Source organism: Eulemur rufifrons, chromosome 9 (assembly GCF_041146395.1).
Source record: "Eulemur rufifrons isolate Redbay chromosome 9, OSU_ERuf_1, whole genome shotgun sequence".
In the NCBI taxonomy this organism is placed as follows: domain Eukaryota; kingdom Metazoa; phylum Chordata; class Mammalia; order Primates; family Lemuridae; genus Eulemur; species Eulemur rufifrons.
Window position 1 is genome coordinate 5,432,540 of NC_090991.1, and position 10,082 is coordinate 5,442,621.

The 10,082-nt window shown below is 62.6% G+C and overlaps 1 protein-coding gene across 3 annotated transcripts in view; it reads left to right on the plus strand.

Annotated features, from left to right (window-relative positions):
• The window catches only part of SLC5A10 (solute carrier family 5 member 10), a 56,996-nt gene extending 46,931 nt beyond the window's left edge, over window positions 1–10,065 (plus strand). For 2 of the 3 annotated variants that reach the window (XM_069483233.1, XM_069483235.1), the window contains 6 exons: window positions 2,077–2,184; window positions 4,785–4,935; window positions 9,019–9,187; window positions 9,340–9,555; window positions 9,785–9,842; window positions 9,959–10,065. In XM_069483233.1, coding sequence (XP_069339334.1) covers window positions 2,077–2,184; window positions 4,785–4,935; window positions 9,019–9,187; window positions 9,340–9,555; window positions 9,785–9,842; window positions 9,959–10,065 — 809 coding nt within the window. The remainder of the gene's footprint in view (window positions 1–2,076; window positions 2,185–4,784; window positions 4,936–9,018; window positions 9,188–9,339; window positions 9,556–9,784; window positions 9,843–9,958) is intronic. The other variant, XM_069483236.1, reaches the window with a different exon arrangement.
• The last annotated feature ends 17 nt before the right edge of the window (window positions 10,066–10,082 follow it).

The following is a 10,082-nucleotide window of genomic DNA, read 5'->3' on the forward strand; positions in this document are numbered from 1 at the left end:
CATTCGTTCATTCAGCAAATGTTCACACAATGTCTCCTCTGGGCCCGGCCCTGGGCTGGGCGATACCTGGGACTTGGAGATGATTCAAACCCAGTGTCTGCCCTTGGGGAGCTCCTGTTCTGGTGGAGAAGGTAGACTATGTAAACAAACAACTGTGATTCAATCTTTGGCCTTAGGAGCCCTTGGGAGGAAGCTGCTACCGCCTGGGGTTGGGGGAGAGCCAGGCAGCCTCAGAGGACAAGCCCTTCGAAGCAGGAGGCGAGCAGGGTGGGGGTGGGGGTTAAGTGGACAGTGGCGTCTGCGAGGACATGGAGGAGGCGTCAGAGCCTGGGTGTGTGTGAGAAAATGCAAGCAGGTCAGGGCGGCTGGCACTCAGCGCTGGGATGGGAGGTTCCGGGACCAGTTCTAGGGCCTTGGATGCCATAGAAAGGACTTTTATTCCCAGGATGCCACGGGCTCCTGGGGAGGCAGGTGGGGAGGAGGATCCTGAGAAGGACGTGGTCCGATGAGAGCTGTGGTTTCGGAGGGCTGGTGAGGGGCCTGCAGCGCGTGGGCAGGGCAGGCCCAGAGGAGAGGGAGGAGCAGCCGTGGGCCTGGGGGCTGGCGGGTGGGGAGGAAACACTGAGGGGAGGTGGGCCTGGGGATGGCCCGGACCAGGGGTCCAGGGCTCAGAGAGGCTGGGCTGGAGACTGGGATGTGGCATGGGGGTCGTGGTGGGGGGTGGCCTAGGGGAAGGGCTCTGAGCCCCACCCCCTCCGTGGCTGGGCATCTACAGCAGGACCTTTCAGAAGGGGCGTTTGGAGGGGGTGGTCTCCACAGGGAGCACCGAGTCACAGAAACACCTTGTTGTGACGTTACCAGCCTCCCACAGGCCACCGCACCTGGAGAGGCTCCCCTTCCCGCCCCCTCTGCACACGGTCCCCTGGCTTCTGGCTCTGAGCTCCCCCACAGTCGCCGGGCTCCTGGCTTGCTCTGCGCTGTGTGGGCCCTGCTGAACACCCCTGGGGGCAGGGGCCAAGGGTTTTTAGAAAGTGTTTTATGGGAGGAAAAGTGAACGTGGGGTCCGTCCGACTCCCTCCGCCAGCTGTGTTTTGCCGGTGAGCAAGGCAGAGCCGACCGTGACTGCCTGGAGCCAGAGTCCTGCAGAGGGGGGTGGCCATGGCACAGGGTCGGGGTTCTGCCCCCACGCAGGGCTGGGGGCCAGGACGCCTGCAGTTATGGTTCAGTCTGAGTCTGGCCCGAGCCCAGGAAATTCATTCATTCATTCATTCATTCAAGGGATGACCGGTGTGCAGTGCCCCAGCCATGGAGACAGCACATGACAAAGTCCCCATCCTCACGGGCTCCCCACCATGGGGAGGAGGCAAGAAACCAGCAAACACCCCAGGGATGACAAGGAATGAGGAAGCAAACGATGTGGGGAGAGGGGACAGATGGAGAGCAGGGGAGGGGGAGGAGGCAGCCCCGGGGAATGCCTGGGGCAGCGGGAAGGCCCGTGTGGCTGCAGCAGGGGTGGGGTGAGGGGAGCAAGATGGCATGACCGGGAGGGGCGGGGGTCTGGATCATGGAGGGTCTTGCAGACCACTGAGAAGCTGAGCCATTGGAGAGTTCTGGGCCTTGGCTCAGGAAATGGCCTGGACTGAAGCTCTGACCCCGGGGTTGGGGGACAGTGACCCCACGCCTACATCGGGCAAGCTCAAGCAGGCAGGCCTTGCTGGTGGCACCGCGGCTCTCGCCCCACGAGAAGCCAGAATGGCTGGGATGGGGAGTGGGGAGACTGGCACCCCAGATAGTCTCCATGGCCAGCTGCTCACATGGGCAGGGCCACACTGCAGTCGAGCCCCTGGCCTGCAGATGTGGGGGGACAGGGAAGAGGGGTCATGATGGAGGGCAGGGTGGGAAAGAGTTGGGGGCGTTGGAGCCAGAAGAGTTCCCAGAGGCCAACCCCTCCTCATGGCTCAGACTGCAGGCGCCGGCCAAGCGGTCCCGTAGGGACAGGCTCCGCCGCAGCCGGGTCTGGGCCACCCCGGGTGCCCACGTCTGTGGGGAGAGGCACCGAGCATCCCTCTCTCGCAGATGACGTGGGCTGCGTGGTGCCGTCCGAGTGCCTGCGGGCCTGCGGGGCGGAGGTCGGCTGCTCCAACATCGCCTACCCCAAGCTGGTCATGGAGCTGATGCCCATGGGTGAGGCTGGGTGGGTGGGGGTCTGGGCGGGGATGGGGTGGGGGTGGAACCTGGGACCCAATGAGGGTGGAGGGCCCTGGGGGGCAGTGGGGGCCACTCTGGATCCAACGTGACACCTGGGTGAGATGTTCTGCTTCTAGGGGAAGAGAGAAGCACCCATGGTAGAAAACAGCTGTACACCTGTCACGTGTCAGGACCGTCCCAAGGGCTTCCCACGTGATGCACTGGATTCCTCTTAGTCAGGAACCCTACCTGCTGTTAGTATCATCCCCATTTTAAAGGAGGGAAACTGAGACCCAGGGAGGTTAAGTGACCTGGCCAAGGTCATATGGCAAGTAAGCTGCAAGCTGGGATTTGAACCCAATTAATCTGCCTGCAGACCTTGTCCCCTTACCCCATGCTATGCCATCTCTCCAGAAAGGCCATCTACTTTCTCTTCTTACATGTCTGCTGGGTGCCCAGCCCTCATGCAAAACAGCTTCTCTTTAAATGCTATGAGGTAGGGTATTGGCTCCATTTTACAGATGGGGAAATTGAGGCACAGGGAGGGGAACATGACTTGTATGAGGTTAGAGAGTGACTGAGACACAAACCCAAGTCCGCTGCTTACTCTGCCAGGACCAGGAGCTCAGGATCCCCATCCCCCACACCTGCAGGCATGAGCCCCCATCCTCTGTGTCCCCCAGAGACACCGCGGGCCCACAGGTAGAACTATGGGGCAGGTTTTGGCTTTTTCCGTGTGTCTCATGGCAGCAGCAGCCCTGGCGGTCTGATAGAGGGTGGCGAGTTCCCCAACACAGGAGGTGTGTAAGTGAAAACAACATAGCAAAGGCTGGGGAGGTCCCACTCTAAGCAAAAAGACGGAACAGCTTTCCGAGCCCTTCGCAGAGGAGCCTTTCATCTCAGAATTCTCAGGGGCTTGAGTTTTCCCTCTCCCTCTGGCGCCCTCCCTGGAAGCTTCCTGGTCCCTCAGGTGAGCCTCACTCTCCCCTTCCCTCCCCTCCCTCCCTCCCTCCTGCAGAGCCCAGGCCCGAGGGAAGTGAGTGCACAGACCTGGGATCAAATCTTGGCTCTGCCACTTGCTGGCCAAGATATTTGGGGCATGTCACTTCCCTGCTTGAAGCCTTGAAGCCTTGGTGTCCTCATTTATAAATTGGAGGTGATGGCATCTACTCCCCCACCCTTAGCCATGTTGCTGGGATTGAACATAGGAAAACTACCTGGCAAGGATGGGCCACTGTGGGTTCCCACCCAGACTCTGGGTTTTGCCGTCCCCTTTTGCTTTGGGCGAGGGGATGCCCTAACCACCCCACCCCCACCCCCCCAAAAGTGGCACCTCTGAGCCTGAGCCCTCAAGGGAGGGGGGCCCATGTCAGGCTTATCCCAGGACAAGGGGTGGAGGACAGACGGGCAGGGAGTTTGTAGAGGTGAAGGAGGTGCTTAAACACTTGATGAAAACTTGTAGGAGTCCTTGGAGACAGACTCAGACCAATGCCCAGAGAGTGGAGGTGACCAGCTTGAAGCCACACAGCTGGGAGTTGGCAGTGAAGCACCCTTCCACCTCTTTAGGGGTCTCCCTCTTCAACCCACAACCCCCAGAAGGCTTTGCACAGCAATGCCTCCCCCCTGGACAGAGACCTCACTCGCTCTCAGGCAATAAGGGAGCGGTTTTTCTCCCCTTCTGGGGAACCATAGCACCAACCAGAAAGATCCACTGTGCCTGCTGGGTCCTGTCACGCACAGGAAATGGTGGGAAGTTCCAGACTGGGCCACTGCAGGCTGGGGTGAGACATGAGCCCTGCCCAGGGTGTGACCTCCAAGCAGAGGGTCCCGCCCCAAGCCTTCCTCGCCACCCCCACCCCACCCTGAGGTTCTGCCTCTGGCCCGCTGTGAGTCCCTGGGCAACGCTCTTCCCTTCTCTGAGCTTCCATTTCCTCATCTGTCAGACGGGTTAATAATCCTTCCCTCCAATGAAGTCATGGGTGTGAAAGTGCCTTGTCAACTGCCAGGCTCCGCGCCGATCAGAGCGTCCACAATACCAGTAATTACAGTCGGGATTAGCATTGCCAGCAAGCTGGAGGCTCAAGCAGCAAGTTCACAAGTCCCCATGCATTGTCGTTGGCCTCCCCAGCCTATTATTTATTTATTTATTTTTATTTTTTATTTTTTAGATATGAGGTCTCTGTCACCCAGGCTACAGTGCAGTGGTGCGATCACAGCTCGCTGCAGCCTCAACCCCTGATCCTCCTGCCTCAGTCTCCAGAATAACTGGGCCTACAGATGTCATGCCCAGCTAATTTTATTTTTTGTAGAGATGGGATCTTGCTATGATGCCCAGGCTGGTCTCGAACTCCTGGCCTCCGTTGATCCTCCTGTCTCCACCTCCCAAAGTACTGGCTTGAGCCCCCACACCCGGCCCCCAGCCTACTTTTGGGTCTTGCTCACCTCAGACATCCTCAGCCTCTTTCCCTCCCAGCTGTCTGCCCCCAGGGACTCGTGAATGGCCGTGGGGCCTCAGGCAGCAGGGCCCAGGCAGGAGGGGCCCCTGGGGCCAGGGTGAGGGCCAGGCAGGGTCACAGCAAGCCCCTCCCCGACCCCAGGTCTGCGAGGGCTGATGATCGCAGTGATGATGGCCGCGCTCATGTCGTCGCTGACCTCCATCTTTAACAGCAGCAGCACGCTCTTCACCATGGACATCTGGAGGCGGCTGCGGCCCCGTGCTGGGGAGCGGGAGCTGCTCCTCGTGGGACGGTACGATTGCTCGGGTGCCGGGGCACTGGGGAGCACCCCAGCCACATGCCCACCCACGAGGTCCCACCAGAGGTGGGCTGAGGGAGAATGGCAGATGCCAAGGAGGGGAGAGAAGAGGCCAGAGTTCCTGTCTGCCCTTCGCGGTCACAGCCCCATCCAGGGCGCGTCTCTCAACCCTCTGCGGAGCCAGCCCTCCCTGCCCCAGCTGTCCCAGAGACCTCTCCGTCTCCCCCAGACCTGAGCCCCCAGCCCTCCTGATGGCTCCCAGTCACCCCAAAGAGGGCTCAGAGCCAGCATTTAGGACTGGCCCCCCTTGGGCTGCAGCAGTCCCCCAGTCTGGGGGGCCCTGGCCCCACTGAGCTCCTGCCCTCCTGCTTGTCCCCTCCTTACCTCAATGACTCACTCTGATCTTTCCCGACTCTACCCAGCATCCCCGCCTCCATGCAGTCCTCCCTGATACCCTGAACCAGGGAATGAGCCCCCTCCCCGCTGTCCCCCCAGGGGACTACTGCCAGATTCTTCCCACAGCACATGTGGCCATTATATCCAGCTGGTCTACCCGCCATCACTCCCCGCCCAGGGGCCCGGGTGCTCCTGAGGGACAGGGGCTGTGTCTGGCCTATCCCTCTATCCCATGCCCAGCCAGGCACCCCAGAGTCTCGTAGGGGTGAACTCCATGGATAATGAAGGCTGGTGTCTCTGAGTGTGTGCCCGCGTCTGTCTACTTGGGCCCGCTCCCACCCCTTGTTCCACCCGTCCTGTCCCCCCCCCCCCCGGTCTCCCTCTGGGCCACGTGGGCCCCACTCTGCTGGCTGAGGGACTCAGCCTTCTGGTGCATAGCTTGGCCAACAGAGCACCCTCTGCCCAGGGTCCTGTCCCTGGGGTGGGGTCTCCCCCAGAGCTCCAGGCAGTTGCCCCAGCGATGCAAAACAGCCGGGCTTCAGTCGGAAGGGCCCTGTTGGGACGTGCCCGATGGCGTGTGCATGTGAGCTCATCGGCAGGCCCGCAGGCTCCGCCAAAACAAGGAGCCTCTCGCCTCTCACAACGCAGGAGGCTTCCACACTGGTGCGTCCTGGGCACTTGGCCCTTTGGCCACCTCTTCGCTCTGGTTTCCCTGCTTCTCCTGAGTGGCTGTGTGGCCTGGCAGAGGCCCCGACCACGGCGTCTCCCCTGCGGACAGACCCCACTCGAAGCCCCTCCGTGTGCCAGCATCCTGGGAACTGGGACATGGGTCCCCTCCTGTACCCAGCATGTGCCTTGGCCCTCTGGCCTGGGACACTGGAAACCTCTGCACCTGCCTCGTGGCCCTCATGTCCCCTGCCTGCTACTTCCCAGACTCCTCGGAAGCAGGCTTCTTCCCTGCTCCCACCAGGCCCCACCTGCTCTGCCAGCCTGGTGTTCAGCCTCCCCGTGGGGCAGGGCATAAGGCTGTGTGATGCTGGGCAGGTAGCTCACCCTCTCTGGGCCTGAGTTCTCTCAGCAGCCAATTCAAAGGAGCAGAAAGGGCCCCATGCCGGGTGTCAGGCTGGTCAGCTCTGCCCCTCTCCCTTGTGAACCGCTGGGAAACCCGCGACACCTCCAGCCACTCAGACCCGTCTCAGCCTCCTCCTGCCTAAAACACATTGTTCGAGCCGTACTTCCACGGCCCCGTGGGGTCTCGGGCCTCTGGTAGGGTGGGTAGCAGGATCTGAGGCTCGATCATGGAGACAGGGGACTCACGGAGAAGGGGCGACGGAGCAGAGCTCAGAGGCCACAGGAGGAGGCCAGTGACCCTGACGGGGTCAGGCTGAGGGGGCTGTGGGAGCTGTCATAGGCGGGGGCAGCCGTGACTGGGGCTGTGTCTTTGCTTGCCCCAAGCCCCCACACCGGGTCCTCAGTTCCTCCCCTCCCCTCCCCTCCCCTCCCCGCTGTCCCCTCCCGTCTGCCTCCTCTGCTGGTCAGTCCACGGGTGGGGCCCAAGCCCCCGTGCCCTGCCGAGCTGGCCGTGTGCAGGATGCAGACAGACCCCGCCTTGAGGGGCTCCCCTGTGACCGCAGCCCGGGGAGACGCTGGCGGGGCCGTCCATCCTGATGGTGGTGTGGAAGTGGGGGGCTCATGCAGCTCGAAGATGAGGGGGCTTGCCGGGAGGGGTTGAGAGGGGTATCTCAGGTGGAGATGCAGCCTCTGGGTTTGGGGCCTCTGGTGGCCTGGAGGCGGCTGCCTCGGAACAGGGTAAAGAGAGGGCCTGGTCCAGGCCTGGCTAAGAGGCCGTGGCCCTGGCGCAGAGCTGTGGAGTCTGGTGTTGGGCGGCGGGAGCCCATGTGCAGAGGGCGGGGTGGCAGGTGTTAATGGAAGCCCGCCTGTGCCTTTGATGAGGGCAGCGCCCGCCAGGCTGAGGGTTAATTAGCCTTAATCAAGGTGGCACCTCCTTCCTCCACCCTCTCCCTCAGGCCTGGAAGGGAAGAAAGGCAGGAGGCTGGCAGGCAGGGGGAGGACCCACCCAGCTGCACACACAGCCTCTGTCACCCATGCTGGCCCGGCCAGGGTTCCAGCGCATCTCACCCATCTCCCACCTTGGGGGTGAGGGACGCTCAGCCAGGGCTAGCAGATGGATACCTCACCGCAGCCCTGTCCCCTTAGCTGAGTCCCACGCCCCTTCAAGGCTCTGGGGACCCCTCCTCCTGGAAGCCCTCCTAGACTGATGTTTTCTCTTGGCTCCCTTAGCCCTGCCCTGAGTGCAGGTGACAAGCTCATCTGTTTTCTTTGCTGGACTCTGAGTGCTGGGCAAGCACCAGGGCCTTCCCATCCCTGAATCGGGGCTCCTAGCACAGTGCCCTGAGCCCAGGTGGGCACCTCATGAGTGGTTTGTTGAGTGAACAAATGAAGCATGTCCCTGCTGTGGAAGGGCTCTTGGCCCAGCGGAAGGGCAGACAGGAGCAGACAGGAGGACTGGGTGCAGGGAGGGTGGGGGAGGAGCAGACAGGAGCAGACAGGAGGACTGGGTGCAGGGAGGGTGGGGGAGGAGCAGACAGGAGCAGACAGGAGGACTGGGTGCAGGGAGGGTGGGGGAGGAGCAGACAGGAGCAGACAGGAGGACTGGGTGCAGGGAGGGTGGGGGAGGAGCTGACAGGAGGACTGGGTGCAGGGAGGGTGGGGGAGGGGTAGACAGGAGCAGACAGGAGGACTGGGTGCAGGGAGGGTGGGGGGGGAGCAGACAGGAGGACTGGGTGCAGGGAGGGCGGAGGAGGGGTAGACAGGAGCAGACAGGAGGACTGGGTGCAGGGAGGGTGGGGAGGAGCAGACAGGAGGACTGGGTGCAGGGAGGGTGGGGAGGAGCAGACAGGAGGACTGGGTGCAGGGAGGGTGGGGAGGAGCAGACAGGAGGACTGGGTGCAGGGAGGGCGGGGGAGGGGCTCCCGCTGGGGCAGAAGGGCTCCGGCTTCATGGCTGAGGAGTCCAGGCTCCAACATTTGCACCCTTGGGAGGGAGGCTGCCCTGTAACGGGCGTGAGTCAACAGCAAAGGGCTGCGGGCAGGGGGGCGGGGGCCACTGCGGAGGATGGGCAGTGGGAAATAAAGCTCAGTGTTCAAAGAACTGCCAGGAGGTCGGTTGGCCCAGACGCGAGGGCAGTGGGTCACTCTGCCCTCACCGAATGTTTAGTGTGCCGGGAGACACAGCAGTGAACTAAAGAGAGGAGGCTCCTGCGCTCCTGGTGCTTCCGGTCCGGAGCGGGGACAGGTAGTAAACAGGTCAACACCCAAACAAATGTGCATGCAGCAGCTGGGACAAGTGCCTTTGAGGAGAGACCAGTGAAGCCTGGGTGGCCGTGGAGGACTTCAAGGGTTGACTGAGTGGGGCCCCTGGGACGGCAGGGAGCAGATCGCAGACAGCACTGAGAGTCGGGGCTGTCCTGCAGGCGGCGGGGAGCTGTGGAAGGGTGCGGAGCAGGACGGGCCTGGCCAGGTCACTGGTGGCATGGACCAGAGGCCAGGGAGGAGGCTGGGGCTGCAGCGGACAGATTGGAGAGCAAGTCCCAGTGACGGGGCAATGGGGGGGGGCTGAGGAGGGGTCTGCAGGATGACAGCTGCCCGCCGCCTGCCGCAGGCTGGTCATCGTGGTGCTCATCGGCGTGAGCGTGGCCTGGATCCCCGTGCTGCAGGGCTCCAACAGTGGACAGCTCTTCATCTACATGCAGTCGGTGACCAGCTCCCTGGCGCCCCCGATCACTGCGGTCTTCATCCTGGGCATCTTCTGGCCGCGTGCCAATGAGCAGGTGGGTGGGCAGGGAGGGACGCAGGGCGGGCTGCGGGGAGCCTCCCAGCCTGGCCCCGCAGCTTGTCCACATCTCCCCTGCAGCCCATGCGTGTGTCTGGGGGTCTTGGTGTCCCTCCCACAGCCCCACACGCCCTGCCTCCCTCCTCCCAGGGGGCCTTCTGGGGCCTGATTGTCGGGCTGGTGGTGGGGGCCACGAGGCTGGTCCTGGAATTCCTGCACCCGGCCCCGCCCTGCGGCGAGCCAGACCTGCGGCCGGCCGTGCTGGAGAGCATCCACTACCTGCACTTCGCCGCCGTCCTCTTCGTGCTCAGCGGTGCGATTGTGGTGGCCGGTAGCCTGCTGACCCCACCCCCCCAGGGTGTTCAGGTGAGCCTGCCCTGACTCTGACGCTGACCCCTCGCAATTTCTGACTGTCTCCCACTCTGATCCCTGACCCTCTCTGACTCAAGAATTGTCTAGCCCTCGACCCCCTGACCCTGGCTGGCCCTGACTCCATCCCTTTTGGAGCTCCACTGCCATCTTTCCATCACTGACCCCTGCTCCTGTCTGGGACAAAGGCCACACCCCCTCCTGCCTCCCTACTCCTTCCTTGCAGATCGAGAACCTTACCTGGTGGACCCTGGCTCAGGACCTGTCCTTGGGAGCCAAAGCAGGTAAGTGGGTTACCCTGGGCCTTCCCGCTCAATCCCCACCCTGAGGCTGGGGCAAGGGTGCCGGGTATGGCCGGTGTCCCTCATCTGTCCCTCTCTCCCTCTCCAACTCCCTCCAGGAGATGGCCAAATGCCCCAGAAATATGCTTTCTGGGCCCGTGTCTGTGGCTTCAACGCCATCCTGCTCATGTGCGTCAACATCTTCTTCTACGCCTACTTCGCCTGATGCCACCCTGGGCAGGA